The 16,582-nt window shown below is 35.5% G+C and overlaps 1 protein-coding gene across 5 annotated transcripts; it reads left to right on the top strand.

The window, feature by feature from the left end:
• Nucleotides 1–3,214: 3,214 nt before the first annotated feature.
• On the top strand, nt 3,215–15,405 carry LOC11416384 (lysine-specific histone demethylase 1 homolog 3). 5 transcript variants are annotated; one of them, XM_039833254.1, is made up of 12 exons: nt 3,215–3,352; nt 3,599–4,137; nt 4,174–5,721; nt 6,797–6,938; nt 7,128–9,353; nt 9,513–9,606; nt 9,977–10,470; nt 11,529–12,245; nt 12,386–12,460; nt 12,752–14,020; nt 14,129–14,214; nt 14,827–15,405. In XM_039833254.1, exons 2-10 carry the CDS (start codon nt 3,728–3,730, stop codon nt 12,815–12,817), a joined length of 5,772 nt encoding a protein of 1,923 aa, XP_039689188.1. In that variant the 5' UTR covers nt 3,215–3,352; nt 3,599–3,727; the 3' UTR covers nt 12,818–14,020; nt 14,129–14,214; nt 14,827–15,405. The 5 variants fall into 5 exon arrangements, with proteins under 5 accessions (XP_039689188.1, XP_003589373.2, XP_024631185.2 ...); XM_003589325.3 differs by having other exon boundaries at nt 3,599–5,721; nt 12,752–13,441; nt 13,911–14,020; XM_024775417.2 differs by having other exon boundaries at nt 3,599–5,721; nt 12,752–13,827; nt 13,911–14,020.
• Nucleotides 15,406–16,582: the final 1,177 nt, after the last annotated feature.

The following is a 16,582-nucleotide window of genomic DNA, read 5'->3' as shown; positions in this document are numbered from 1 at the left end:
TTAACTTTTTCTTAAGTAATTTTTATCCTATTAAATAAAGAGATTAATGGTTGTGAGTTGACAAACTAAAATAACTCTTTAGCTGTAGGTGAAACGTCTTTACCAAAGTCAGTTGTGCTAGCTTATAAATTAATTTCCTTTAAAAAAAAAAAGGCTTATAAATTAATCTATAAGCTGTCTACTGTAAAATCATTAACTATAAATTAACTTATCAAATACTCCATTCGACCAGAGTTATGAAAAAATATTTATTTTTAGATTCTTTTAATAATTCAGATACATTAATTAATTTAATGAATCTGAAAAATAAATATTTGCTAAGAATCAAAAGTGATTGCTATTTTAAAAAAAAAAAAAACATAAATAATTTTTTTTAAGAAAAAACAATTTATTTTTTATTATAAACAATGTCTACATTCATGTATTTAAACAAAAATCACGTTCCTCAGGGAAAAACAAAAATCAATTTATTTTTATTACTTTTTTTTGCTAAAAGTCACTTTTTTTTTTTAAATAACCTAGAGGCTAGATCACACACTAAAGTGTGGAGAAGTGGGGAATCCGGGGTTCGAACCCCGGCCCCTGCAAATAATGTCTCTGGTAGCTATCAACTGAGCTACACTTACGGGACCTCTAAAAATCACTTTAATTTAAGGGAAATATTAATCATTGCCTCCGAGGCACTAGCTAAGGCCTTTAAATTGTAACTTATCATGAAAAGTTGTGTGATCAATGCATCAGAAATCGAAATATTTGACTTTTTTATAAAATTATTTCTTCTTTTGAAATTCTTAAAGAGTGTCCCGAGGACACTCGTTAACAAGACCCTTAATTTAACTCATTAGAGATTAATTTGTGTCCCAACATATCACGTGACGATGGGTGTTAGCAAACACTCTCTTTTCAACACTCACTTTTTAATTGGCTTAAATTATGGTGAGTCTCACACTTTGGAAAATGTGTTCCACTTAAAGTGGTTGGTCATACATTAGTTTTATCCAATAAAAGAGGTGTCACTTAGCATACACAAGTCAATCTTTTTGTGTATCATACACAAATGTATTTTTTACCATTGATATATTATTAAACAATTCAATGGCCAAGATTAAAGAATGGTTACTTGTATAGTGGGTTTAGTTTTATATTGTAGGTAATTGCAAAGAGGGTATCCAATAGTATGGAATTGTATTTATGCATTTACATAAAAAAAATATATATATATATTGAATGAAAAGGTTTTATTAATTAAGTATGAAACACAATGGATGGTTTCAAAACTCTGTCGTCCATCCATCTAATATAACACAAGAACTCGAGAAGAAATGAATAACAAAGTGGTTCTGATTGCAACTGTTGTCATTTCGTTATTTCGTTCTCGTTGCATCCCTGACGCCGTATCGACCGTAACTCAAAAAATTTCTGACTTTGGCTTAGATCTGATGTGTTTTCAACCTATTTGTTCCAGATCCGAGATGATGGTTTTAGATCTAAGAGGGAAAGGATAGTAATTTGTACACGTGACAAAGGAATATGATAGGTAGAGGGTTTCAGGTTTACATGTTGTTTGTTAAGATTGATTCTGGATTTTGAGAAGGAAGCACTGTTTTGGGGTTTTTCTTTTTTCTTTTTTTGAGTTTGAGACTTGAGGCGTGAAAGAAAGCCAGTTAAGGGGTTAAACAATTTGGCCACATTCATAATATTTGAAATTATTGGGGTAGCTTTGTTGTAAATAAATGTCTGTTATGAGGTTAAATGGCTATTATATATATTACCGATAAACCTGCTGTATCAGGTAAAATAAGCTTTTTGTACCATACACAAAAAGAGTCACTTGTGTATTTTAAATGCCAATAAGAGAATGAGTGTTGAAGAGGGTGTTGAAAAGAGAGTGTTTCTTGTATTCCTCATCACGGGATATACATTATTTAGACTAGCGAAAACTCTTTTTATTGCGCTAACATTTGAAAATTATAAATGGTGTTTTTTTTTTATGAAATTTTGATTTTGATTAAAACTTAAAATATAAATGTTTATTGCTTTCAATTTATAAAAAACCAAACTAACCATGATTATTTATTTCAACGACACCAATAATATAACAGTTTGACTCGTTAAAAAAAATATAACAGAAAAATATAATGTAAATTCTTTTTTAAAATAACACCAACAACAATCTTTATTATAGAAAAAATTGTTTAAGGGTATAATTGGGATAGTGAAAAAGTAACTATATATGTGATCATCTAGTTTGTCACACCTTTTAAATGATAAAGGATTATATATTTATGGGTATTGAAAATTAAGGACATTTTTTAAAAGAAAAAGTCAGTCCAAAAATATTGTATAGGGAAACTTCTCGGTAGGTCACCCATCCAAAGACTACTCCAAGTCAAGTACGCTTAATTGTGGAGTTCTTATCAAATGGGCTACCAAAAAGAATATGCATCTTGTTGATATAGTTAATACCAAACAATTTTTATAAGTCTTCCTTTAATCATGTAGTCTCATACCTACACGGCCTCATGATCCCTCTCATTGCAATGTGATTCAGTTTGTCGAAGTTGTCAGGAGCCGTTCATTGTCGTGCCTTGTGCACCGGTGATCACCCCCCGCCCTCGTCAGTCCTGGGTGTTACATGCCCACCAGCTTTTGCTTGGTTTGTCTCTAAACCTCACCTATCTGGGAGAGGTGTGCTCTAATACCATTTATAACATCCTATATGAGTTTAAGCATTGTCGACTGACCCTACAAATCAACACGAGACTTTTCAGTGTGTTTTGTCCTTACTCGCACGCTTATCGAAAAACTTTCCGGTAGGTCACCCATCCAAACACTACTCCAAGTCAAGTGTTTTTTTTTTTTTATTTTTTTATACATAGTATAGATAAACAATTATTTTAGTTTTTTAATTATCAACCTCTCATCAATAAAAAAACTCTCATCAATATAATCACTTCTTGTCAAAAAAAAATCAATATAATCACTTTTTCAATATAATGGATGTATTTGATCTATATTATAGGCAATGTTCATAACTTATTCAATAAATCTTAAAAATAACTTTTTGTTATAATAGTGATTGAATGGAATATAATTTAAGAGTTAAATCGAAGAAGAGTAATAATATAAAGATTCAACGATAATTAGTTAATTACCATCCTTAAAAAAATTAGTTAATTACCATACTCTCTCGTGAGTCGTGACACTACTCTCTCACGCTTGAAGTTACCGTGCGTGCGAGCATTTCCCCCTTCACGTCACAAGCCGTTACTCTCGTTACCTCTCTCTCTCTCTCTCTCTCTAACAATTCGCGAATCTGCAGAAAGCTCCATCGCATAGCATAGCACACACAGTTAACTCTCTCTCTCTCTCTCTCTCTCTCTCTCTCTCTCTCTCTCTCTCTCTCTCTATAAATCTATCTATCTATGTATCTATATATTTATATTTATTAATTTATCAATATATATTTATATATTTTGTTTACTATACTGTATGTATTTTTTCTTCTTAAACTCTCTTTGTTCTTCACTAACCTGCAATTCAACACTACTTAATTATCGTTATTATTTATTAATTAATCCTTTTTTCCTTCAATTAGGATTCATCAATTTTCAATTCATTCACGAATTTCAGCTTTCTGATGATCAACAAGTTCAAATTCATGATATAAATTGAAGAATTATTCAACAATTTCGCAAATTCAGTTGAAAAATTAGGGTTCTTAGAAATGGATGATAATCAAGATTTGAGGTTGAAGAAGAAGAAGAGATCCAAACCAATTGAAATTGATTTTGATTCGGATAACGATGAGCCGATTGGTTCTTTGTTTAAGATTAAGAGGAATAAGAAGAAGGTTAATTTTGTTGCATCAGAGAGTGGAATTAGGGAAAATGATAGTTCTAGGGTTATGGATGATAATGAACCATTGGCTAGCTTTAGGAAGAGATTGAAGGGTCCAAAGAGAGATCAGGGATCTGGTTTGAATGATGATTTGGTTGGTGGTGGATCTGGGAGTGTTTCGATGGACGAGAAAAAGGTGGATTTGTTGGTTGGTGATAATGATATGCAGGTGAATGATTCTGCTGATCAGAATATGGAAGAAGAATCGTTGTCGGTGATTTTCCATAAGGTGCAATCTAAGTCTGTTAAGAAATCGCGGGGCGTGTTAGGTTTGAAGAAGAAAAGAGGGAATCGGAATGTTGATAGCGGGTTGAAACATGGATGCGAAAGTTTAACCGAAAATGTAGATTCAATGGTTGAAAGTAGATCTGGATCTGCTTCTGCGTCGAAATCGGTTGAGGGGAGGCAGGAATCTGATACATTTTGTTCGGTGTCTGCAATGGATGAACAAAAGGGTGGTGATGAATGTTTTCAAGAGGAAAAGGTGAAGGGTATCTGTGATGATTCAAACATTCCTGATGGCTCGTCGGTTGATCACTCTAAATCACTTATCGCCTGTGATGGAGACAGGCAGCAATCTGACACGTTTTGTTTGGTGTCTGCAATGGATGAACAAAAGGGTGGTGATGAATGTTTACAAGAGGAAAGGGTTAAGGGTATTTATGATTCAAACATTCCAGATGGATCGTCGGTTGATCCCTCTAATTCAATTATCGTTTGTGATGGAGATAGGCAGCAATCGTCAAGTGTACAGGTTGAAGATGTTTGCCGTGCTTCTGACAAAAAGGTTGCATTGCAAGAAAAATTTAATGATAAAAGCTTGAATCAGTGTTCGGACATGTTACCAGATGTTGAAGTAATTGATACCGGCTCTCCCTCTGACTTGGAGGATGGGGTATGTGGACTTTCTGACTCAAAAGAGCTTGAGAATAAATCAGTTGATGCAATAGCAGAAGAGAAAGTGTGTAATGGTGCTTCAGAAGGAGGTGTTTCCACTTCCACTGGAAAAGAAATTTTGTTAACTTGTCACACTGGGCTCTTGATAGAATCAAATGTAAACATATTGAAGGAAAATGATGCCATGGTTTCTGGAAAGACTCTCCTGGAATCATCAATCAATGGAGATATAAAAATGGATACTGAATTTGTTTCTGGTGGAAATTGCTATGATTGTAGTACTTCGGATGCAAATGCTGAAGTGCAAGATGTTGTAGGCTGTTCACCTGAAAAATTTGATGCAATTGCCAGTGGTAGTTTATCCGCTATTGTGCCTAATGATGCCAATGAATCTGAATTGGTTGTCCAGTCAAATCACCCGGACAAACCTCTGGAAATGTGCGATGTTCCAAAATATTCTACTGCTTCAATTCTGAAATGCAGCTCTGTGTCAGATCCAATTCAATCTGATGGATGCTCTATACAATCTTCAATTCCAGATGAAAATGGGAACGTTGCAGAATATCATGCCTCTGTGTCTGATTTTGCTGATAATGGTGGTAAGATATCAGGCAATCCTCGTACAATACGAAAGACCAAAATGCATAAGCATGGTGACATGACTTATGAAGGGGATGCTGATTGGGAGATTTTAATAAATGATAAAGCTCTAAATGAAAGCCATGGTGCTGCAGATGGTGAGCGTAGTCTTAAAACAAGAGTGAAGCAGGATTCCTCTTTGAATGATGCCGAGGACTCTGAAAATGTTGCAGTAGCGGCAGTATCTGCTGGGCTGAAAGCTTGTGCAGTTTGTCCAATTGAGAAAATAAAATTTAAGGAGATCTTGAAGCGTAAAGGTGGTCTCAAGGAATATTTAGATTGCAGGTAGTTAAGCTTTCAAACAAGTATTTTTATTTGCTTGCCATTGTTTTTTCCCAAATGTCAGAAAGGTTGCTGTATGTTGGGTTTTTGGTGTCCTGTGCTTCAAATACAGAGAACAATTTTAGATCCTGCGACTGATGATTGAATGTGTTACTTGCTTTAGCTGGTTAATCGTGAAAATTAGGATTGTGAAGACTTGCTGTATGTTTTGGGTTACAAATGTACTTGTATAATTGAGCAGATGAACAACTTGTCAGTGGTCATTTAAAAATAAAAATAAAGGGAAAAGTAAGCACGTGCATATAGATGCCTGTTTGTTGCTTCATTTTTATTCATCTTCTTTTGCCAATCTCTGTTCCTGAATTTTATATGTGTCAGTGCATATTGTTCTGTGAAATGGCCTCACTCTTGTATTTAGGTGGAACTTGAAAAGTTGAAGGTGCTTAATTGCAGACTTCCTATAACTTTGGGCTGAATTTATCTTTCTTTATTTTCTTTTTGTTTATTTGGAATTTTCTGTTGGGTTGTATATTGTATGATTGAGTTCCTTTGTACAGTATCCTCAAAAATTTATTTGCTATAGTTTTCCATGAACAAATTTGAGTAGACTTCTTCATTTTATAAATGTTTTGTGGGCAAGCCATCTCAATCGTCTATTCTTCTATTGTAATACACAATAACTACTATAACTTATTTTATTCATAAGTTGGTTATAGTTTTGTTTAACATATTACTAGTTAACTGTATTGTATTATACTATTATCACCACTCTTTTCTTGCTTGACTAGCCGCTATCTTTGGATTTCTTCTTTTGGTGCTGCAATTTAGTTTTCTATTGCTTTTATGCTTCTTCGTCTCTTTTAATAGTCTGTAATAAAATCTTAGGAACCTGAATGAGCATATTGCAGTATCTTCTTTGATGCTATGCACACTACTTATTGCGTGAACTGGATAACCTTGATATTGGGTTCTGTTTGTTTCTTAAGCAGACTTTAGCTAGATTTGATGACTTTGTTACACCTCTTTCAAACTGGGAAGATTATCGTAATAAGTTCTAACTCATCAAATTCAATTGCAGGAATCAGATCTTAAGCTTATGGAGCAGTGATGTCACACGTATTTTACCTCTTTCTGAATGTGGAGTTGGTGATGCCCGTTCAGAGAATGAAAGTTCTCGCTCTTCTCTTATTAGGGAGGTCTATGCATTTCTTGATCAATATGTAAGTTTGTTCGCCTGACCATGTTGTTTAGCCACTGATATTCATTTCCTTTGCCATTTTACTACAAGAGTATAGGGATGCATCTTTATTGGGTTTATTAATTTGGAATGAATTCCTTTCAGAAAATACATAATAGTGTTTATTTGCTAGTGCAATTGGAAATTCAAAATGATAAGATCGTTTTGGCAGGGCTATATAAATGTTGGAGTTGCCTCTCAAAAGAAGAATGTTGAGAGCAGTGCAAGACATTGTTATAAACTTGTAAAAGAAAAAGGATTCGAGGAAAGTTCCACAGCTTCATTGGCCGGCTCTGAAGATGGAGTTTCTTTTATTGTTGGTCAGACTAAAATGTCATATGCTTCTATGGATATTAACGATGGCCCAGTAAAGGATTTTGAAGACCTGGCAACTGAAGCTACAGAAGGCATGATGCATGTTAATGAAGCAATGCCGGATTCATCAAACATGGCACAATATGAAAGAAAAAAATATGATGACCAGGAAAACGTTGGGATTCTGGATGGGTTTCCCGATTGCAGATTGATTTCGCTTGCTGTTGCAAAGCAAAACAATGAATCTAAATGTGTTACACATGCCTTAGGTGATCAGATAGGTGATACTCTGCAGTCCAATTTAGAGGCTAAAAAGAGAGTGATTATCATTGGAGCTGGTCCTGCTGGGCTAACCGCTGCTCGCCACTTGAATCGTCAGGGCTTTACCGTAACTGTGCTTGAGGCTAGGAATAGAATAGGAGGTCGGGTATTTACAGATCACTCATCTCTTTCTGTCCCTGTGGATCTTGGTGCCAGCATTATCACAGGTGTAGAGGCTGATGTGGCCACTGAGAGAAGACCAGATCCTTCCTCGTTGGTTTGTGCTCAGCTTGGCCTTGAATTGTCAGTGTTAAACAGTGACTGCCCTCTATATGACATAGTAACTGGACAAAAAGTTCCCGCAGATATGGATGAAGCATTGGAAGCTGAATACAACAGTCTTCTTGATGACATGGTACTGGTTGTTGCTCGGAAAGGCGAACAAGCAATGAAAATGTCTCTTGAAGACGGTTTAGAATACGCCCTTAAGATTCGTCGCACGGGACACTCTGAAGGTAGTAAAGAAATTAAGCAAAGTAACTCTGCAGATCATCCATTTGATTCCAAAAGAGATGGTGCTATGGAACAAAATTTTGATGAGGAGATTTTGGATCCTCAAGAGAGGAGGGTTATGGATTGGCATTTTGCTCATTTGGAATATGGCTGTGCTTCTTTGCTTAAAGAAGTTTCTCTTCCCCATTGGAACCAAGACGATGTGTATGGAGGATTTGGGGGACCTCATTGTATGATCAAAGGAGGTTATAGCACTGTTGTTGAGTCTCTCGGAGAAGGGCTTGTTATTCACCTGAACCACGCCGTAACAAATGTGTCATATGGTATCAAGGAACCTGGCGAGAATAATAAAGTCAAAGTTTCTACATTGAATGGCAGTGAGTTTTTTGGAGATGCTGTTCTCATTACTGTCCCACTTGGCTGTTTGAAGGCTGAAACTATACAGTTCACCCCCTCTTTGCCGGAGTGGAAATGTTCTTCCATTCAGCGTCTTGGCTTTGGAGTTCTCAATAAAGTGATTTTGGAATTTCCTACTGTGTTTTGGGATGATGCAGTGGACTACTTTGGAGCAACAGCTGAGGAGAGAAGCAAACGAGGTCACTGCTTTATGTTCTGGAATGTCAAGAAAACGGTTGGGGCTCCTGTCCTTATAGCATTAGTGGTTGGTAAGGCAGCCATAGATGGTCAAAGTTTAAGCTCTCAAGATCATATCAACCATGCATTGAAGGTTCTTCGAAAACTTTTTGGGGAGGATTCTGTTCCTGATCCTGTTGCATATGTTGTGACCGATTGGGGCAGGGATCCCTATAGCTTTGGTGCTTACTCTTATGTTGCTGTTGGAGCATCAGGAGAAGACTATGACATCATAGGAAGACCAGTTGATAACTGCTTGTTTTTCGCTGGTGAAGCAACCTGCAAAGAGCACCCTGATACTGTTGGTGGTGCAATGATGAGTGGACTACGAGAGGCTGTTCGCATAATTGACATTTTGAACACCGGAAATGATAATACTGCAGAGGTAGAGGCATTGGAAGCTGCACAGGGACAGTTGGACACCGAAAGGAATGAAGTTAGGGATATAATAAAGAGACTTGATGCACTTGAACTTTCTAACATAATGTATAAGAACTCTTTTGAGGGTGCTCAAATCTTAACCCGGGAAGCTTTATTAAGGGAAATGTTCCTCAATGTGAAAACCAATGCTGGGCGCTTGCATGTGGCCAAACAATTGCTAAGTCTTCCTATTGGAAACTTGAAGTCCTTTGCTGGAAGTAAAGAGGGGCTAACTGTTCTCAACTCCTGGATACTGGTACTATTATACAGTGTGGTGCATTATTCCCTATTTTGTATATTTTTTTTCGTAGATAGCTCATGTAAATGCAAGCTATTGAAAAACTAAACATCTTAATCTTATGATTATAGATTTTTTTTTTACATTATGTGCTTCATAGTTCATATCTAAACACAGGACTCAATGGGCAAGGATGGTACCCAACTCTTGAGGCATTGTTTGCGTCTTCTTGTGCGTGTGTCGACTGATCTAGGTGCTGTACGCTTATCAGGTAGTTATTTTATTAATTTTTTGTGTACGAATTTACTTTAATCTATTCCTGCAAATGTGTGAATTTATGTCAAGTGTTTTTTTTATTATTTTGCTTGATCGCATCCTATATTTTGAGGAATAAGTAGCTGGGTAACTTATGAGACCTGGTTTGGGCGAGACCAGAATAATTTATCCGGTACCATTTGATAAGATGCACTTTTATATTAATATCAATGCTAGTATCTTTTCGTATGATTATCCATTCCTATCACTTGATCAGCATAATGAAATATGACTTATCAAGTGGAGGATATGTTTATGCTTGTGATTATTTTTTCGGATGGAGTCATGTAGAATTATTATGTAAACCTTTCTTTTACTGTGTGTAGGAATGGGGAAAACAGTGAAGGAAAAGGTTTGTGTGCACACTAGCCGTGATATTCGAGCTATAGCTAGTCAATTGGTCAATGTATGGCTTGAAATTTTCCGTAAAGAAAAAGCTTCTAATGGGGGATTGAAGTTGTCAAGACAAGCAGCTACTGTAGAATTATCAAAGAGAAAATCTTTAAAAGAATCAGCTTCGGGAAAGCCTCCTTTGAGCACACATCAGGGTGCCATTGAGAATAAAGGAGGCTTGCTGAATCCTGTGTCTGCTGGAAGCAATTCACCTTCCACCACACATGCGAAGAAATTACACAGCAAACAAGGACGACAACCATCAGGATGTGACTCAAGGCATGAAGTCAGTTCTTCCAGGTCCCAAGGTTCAATAGACAAAATAGCTACTAAGGAGGAAAGAAACCACTATGCAATGTCTGAAGAAGAAAAGGCTGCTTTAGCTGCTGCAGAAGCTGCCCGTACTCAAGCAATTGCTGCTGCTCAGGTTTGTTTCTCCTGGAATTTTAAGATCATGAATCAGTTTTTCTTCTGAAGATTAGTTGCTAGTGACAGCTAAATTGCTTGACCCACTTTCCTTCTATGCATTTGTACTAGATTTCATAATATGATGAGTTATTAGGTGCAAACTACTATAATGTTAATGTGTTATTGTGCTGGGAAAAAAGTATTGTTGTGATTCAAATTTGTTTGGTGTGAGTGAAATTAACCAATTTTTTTGGGCTCTCAAATAATAGCTGCAAGTTTTTTAGCTGCTAGCTCCCCTCCTTTTTACAGCTTATATTCAATATTAAGTTTTAAAGTATTATATGTTAAGTACGAGTTTATGGTCAAATTTACCGTAAAAAATGTAAAACATTTGTGCATTAAATTACATATAAAAAAAAAATTGTTCAGCTCATTTTCTACTCATTTGTTTCATGAGGCTGGCCCGTTGAGGGTCAATCCTTGATCAATTTGTTAACCTGAAATTGTGTGCCGTTGTAGTTTCATAGTTTTGTAGAGCAGTAGGCGTTGGCATTTTAAATATTATTCTAATTGCTAATTGAGTTACACATTTGCCACCGAAATTTAGCGTGCTGTAGACATTTTTCGATTCCCTTGTGAAATTTGTCAGGATGACCTTCTCGTGCTTTGTTGTTGACGTTTGTGTTTATTGCGTAAAGTGTGAGATACTTAATCTTTTTTCTCCTATGGTTAAGATCTTTGATCTTTTGTTCCTTCCCAGTTTGTTGAATCACACTGTTTTAACTTTAAACCATGGATCTTCTCCATGAAGCACAACCTTTAACAAAAGAGTCATGTCCATTTGCAACTTGTGTCTAATACTTGATGCTGCATACATTTAACTCTTTTGGGACAAATTTCTTAAATTTGTAGCTACTTTACACTTGCTGAATGCTTAATAAAAATATGTGAGGTACGGGTATTAGGCATAATTAATGTTAGGAATTTCCGATAATTTATTTTATATATGGTAAGTAGTGGTTCCTTTCCCTATTTGGCTTCCACATTCCTTAAAGATTCAGCTGTTGTTTTTTGCAGGCATATGCCTCTGCAGAAGCTAGGTGCAGTACACTGTTACAGCTTCCGAAGATACCCTCATTCCATAAGTTTGCTAGACGGGAACAGTATTCACAAAATGATGAGTATGATAGTAGAAAAAAGTTGTCTGGTGGTTTTTTTGGAAGGCAAGATTGTGTTTCCGAGATTGATTCTAGGAATTGCAGAGTCAGGGACTGGTCTGTTGATTTTTCCACTGCCTGTGTAAATCTTGATAATTCTAATATACCAGTTGACAACCTCTCACAGAGGAGTCATTCTAATGAGATCGCCAGTCATTTGAATTTCGGAGAGCGCTCAGGAGAAAGTGCTGCCGTGGACAGCAATCTATATACAAAAGCTTGGATTGACACAACTGGTGATGGGGTAGTAAAAGACCATCTTGCCATAGAGAGATGGCAATCTCAAGCAGCTGAAGCCGATTCTCATTTTTCTAATCCAACCAGTCATTTGAAGGATGAGGAGGACTCAAATGCCTATTCAAGCTTACCCAGCTGGAAACATGAGGGTATAGCAAATGAGAGCTCTGTTTCCCAGGTTACTGTAAATAAGGAGGCCCTTAAAGGTCACTCTAGAGGAGCAGATCATATTAAACAGGCTGTTGTTGACTATGTTGGATCACTACTTATGCCCCTGTATAAGGCTAGGAAGCTAGACAAGGATGGATACAAGGCAATAATGAAGAAAAGTGCAACAAAGGTAAATTTTATCTTCCACTTCTTTGCTATCGTTTGTGTTTGCTAAATTTAGAAAATGGTACTGTGATTTGGTAGGTAGGAGATAATAGGGAATAACTGATGTAGAATACCATCTTATGTGAGATGTGGTTTTTCTTTCAGGTTATGGAGCAAGCAACGGATGCAGAAAAAGCCATGACTGTTCGTGACTTTCTAGATTTTAAGCGAAGGAATAAGGTATGTTTTGTTATTTTCTGTGTCATAGGTCGTTGATTTACTAATCCCATGACTCCAAGAAGTATCATTCCAGAAAATGTTTTTCATGTTACTGATGTTAAAGCAATTTACTGCTTGGACTCCAGCTTCTTGGGGTTTGGTGGACTGGCTGCAAAGTTAATTGATTTACTTTTCCTAATCTTTTTGATGATTGTTGTGTCTACTTTGTTAGCAAGGCTCTGCATATGCTTCTGACAGTCTCTTAATTGTTTTCTTCATCACTGACATTTATAGAGTGCCTGAAACATGCAGATTCGCTCCTTTGTGGATGTATTGATTGAAAGACATATGGCAACAAAACCTGGTACAAAATCTTAATATTCTTTCAGTTGCATGGCCTGTACTTTTTTGTGGTTCTGCACAAGGGTTCTTCTTGCAATTCTTGGTTTGGATGGTCGTTACCAATGATCCAGAAGCTGCAATAGATGTAACTGATAGAAGTTGATCGATCCAAATCAAGTGGGCTCTGGAAAATTGCTGTCTTGGCAACCATGAACAGAATAAAGGTGCCAGATAAAAGTTGATCGATCCAAATCAAGTGGCTCTGGAACTTTGTTTTCCTGGCAAGTGACAATCTTAAACAGAATACTAAATTCTAATGGTGGATTACCTGTAAACTCAGTGCATGCATCTGTTAGATCTTTTGGCTGACCTGATTTGAACAACAGATTGGAGTTATCTGTTATTATTACTTCATCTTTCATTGTCGTTTATACCTTCGTGCTTGAAATCTTAGACCCCATTTTTATTAAAGGGGTTCCCAATCGGAAAACATCAATTGACCTTATCGATTCTTCTATTTGCACAGCGTAGGATTGTTCCTATGATGAAAAACATACAAATTTCATTTCTCATGTTCTTCGAGAAACATTTCTTCTTATATAAGTTTTACATCAATCAGTGACTGTTATTTTCTTCAGAGTGGGACGAATGCCAACTTTTGTAAGATACTTTGTTGCACTAATCATTATCTTCTCCATTTCTATCTCCCTCCTTGTTTGTTTGTGGTGCACATGAGTACCCTGCCTACTTGGGGTTCCACTTAAGTGACTTTGAGTTTGGTGACTTTGTCTCTATCTCTCTCCTAACCAATCACTCTCTTTTATCAAAATAATTTATTTTAATCATTTATATATCAATCAAATACATTAAACTCACCAAAACTCAAAGTCACCAAAGTATTTTCTGCCTATTTGTATTGAGTCAGCTTCCAAGTTTGCACATCAAAAATAAATAAATAGAAATTTCACATCCTTATCTACCCAGCCCACCAATTTAGCTATAATTATGGTTCATAGGATTGTGCCATGAGATACCCAACAGCACAGGTTTATGTTATATGCAACTCATTGGTCATTGTTCAATCTTGACCGTTCTCTTGTGCTGATTATTGCTTACACTTCTTTCATAGGTTGCTAGGCTGAGAAAGATTATGTTAATCACTGATGGGAGGTGGTAATACATACTTTCGCTGTGATTTGGTGTTCTCTTGCAACTCTTACTTTCACAACCAATTTTCAGGTGCCCTCTCCTCTGTTTCATAATTTTATATCCAATCATTCTGATGGGCCTCTTTGTGATGAGGTTGATGACCCTGTTATGTTTGTATTGCTTTTGTTTCTGCTGCAGACTGTCTACACACCAGCAGTATGTAAATCTTGGATTTAAAAATTATCGCTGCCAGGGAAATTATATTCCATTGGCTGTATCCTGGGGTGAGTGCATTTCAACAATTCCCCTCCATATTGGTTGCATACCTACTGTAACTGTTGGTTACTGAGATTTTTGTGATGTTTATTGGGGGAATGACCATGATTTTTAGCAAAATTGTTTCGAACTGCCTGCATACCCCTGTGGGAAATATCCATATTTCTATTTTAGTTGTGGCTTCCTACCATTTCAACACCGTCATTTGACAGGGACAAGGTTGTATGATTCCTGTTGAGTTGTTTTCTCCTATCATCTTGTTACAACCATTTTGGCTTAATGTTGCTACGTATTAATGATGCATTCCATATGCTCTCATTCAATAGAGGTTTATATATATGGTAATATCATCCCCTAAAGCGTGTGTGTGCGCGTGCGCAGTAATGATCTTATATTGATAATTGAATATCTTCATTGTTGCCTTGTGTTGAAATATTGTTCCCTCTTAGTGTTGGATCTCTGCATATGATATTTTTCTAACATTTATTGTTTCAAAAGAATCACATGCAAGTCTTTGTTTGCATTCAATTCGCGTGAATGCTTTTGCCTTATATATAGAATGACTGTTATCCGTTTACCATAGATAGGTCTCAGTTATGTTCCTACTCATTTGTTTCTAGGTCAATTACTTCAAACTAAGCCGAGATCGAAACATAAACATACTGTTCTACCGGGCAATGGGATAAAAGTGCATGATTTGGTGCCTTGATTCTATAATTCCAAACTTTATGGTACGATGTGTACAAAAATAGCTACGGATGAAACAAGCAGTCTTGTTTGAATGGATTGACCAATTGTTGCTGCCTATGGAAATGCTGTATGCAGGCTAAACTATCTCACATTCATGTATATAGAGGGGGTTTGGCCCTTGGAGGCTCCTGCCAATTTTTATTTGAAAACTTGATTCAATATAATTTTTATATTGTTGGAGATGTAGGAATACCAGAGACAACGGCATGCATCATATATAATATCGTAAAAATGGTACTATATGTTCCTCCCTTATTATATGACTCATTTAGAAAGTTCACACTTATGAAGAAATGTAATTTAGCAATAAATCTGTAAAAGAATTCACGTTCCTTTTTCATAATTATTCCAACAATTATTGATCTCATAAAAGAAAACAAATTTATGTCTCTCAATTGTAAATTTAAAAAGGCATTGAATTAAGGGCATTGTGACGCTCTTTTCCTTCATATCTTAAAGTTATTAAAATTCCTATATTTGTTCGTTGTCATTTCGTAAATGATTGTTGAAATAATTTAATTATAAAAAATACTTTAGTTGTCTCCAATGCAGGTTTTTTTATAATGGGAAAAATTAAATGTGACTGTGATAGAGGGAGAAATACAAATCATCAATTAAAAGTCGATTTTACATAGACAGAATGATTTTCTTAAGCTCTATGAAATGATTAAATGACAATATTGTGGGAGCATGTGATTTTCTGATGGAATTGATAACACTCAAAACCTCGTTATAATTATCACGTCTCATTCCTGCCTCGATAAAAAGCCTGAAGATGTTTGATGATGTTTAATATAATTATAAGTTTCACTAAAATGCCCAATTTGCTTACATGCCACAAGTTTCAATTAAGGCCAATTTTTTATTTTATTTTTAAAAAGAACGTTGCTACTAAAAAGGTAGATAAAATTGTGCATATATTATAATATTTTTTGATAAAACGAATATATTCAAATTTATTTAAACTATATTGAGTGTTTAAGTTTGAAACAAACACCAAGTATTTTCTGATTAATTATAAGTTGACACCCTTTTTTTTTTTTCTTTTACCATCCTTGTACACTCCCATGTGGCACTAGTTGGTGAGTGTGTGAGGGTCACGTCGTCACATGTCACTTTTATGTGTGGAGGTACAAGGGGTGTATGTTACATGGGGTGGTCAACCTATCATTACTCGTATTTTCTTTTGTACAAATATTTACCACTTGTGTTACTGCAATTTTATCAAAAAATAAAGGGTTAAATATGTTTTTCGTCCCTCTAAATATATCAACTTTTCGTTTTAATCCCTCTAAAAAATCTCTTCAACTTTTAGTCCTTATAAAATTTTCAATCACTACTTTTGATCCCTATTTTTAAGTAATTTTTTGTATTTTTCAATAAAATTGTGCATAAATGTGTAGAATATTGTAAAAATCACTTCCAATTTAACGAAATAAATATGAACTTTTTACTGGAGAAAATATAAAAATTCATATTTAATTTATATTTTGGTGAAAAAATGTTAATTTTTTTTGAAGAGATCCTTATAATATTATACATTTTTTTGCAAAATTTTATTTAAAAATATGGATTCTACATGCGAGTTTAGTTTAAAAGAGGGACCAAAGATGAAATTGAAGAAAT

Source organism: Medicago truncatula, chromosome 1 (genome assembly GCF_003473485.1).
Source record: "Medicago truncatula cultivar Jemalong A17 chromosome 1, MtrunA17r5.0-ANR, whole genome shotgun sequence".
Lineage (NCBI taxonomy): Eukaryota > Viridiplantae > Streptophyta > Magnoliopsida > Fabales > Fabaceae > Medicago > Medicago truncatula.
The sequence above is the reverse complement of the archived record's forward strand: the minus strand, read 5'-3'. Positions and strand labels throughout refer to the sequence as shown.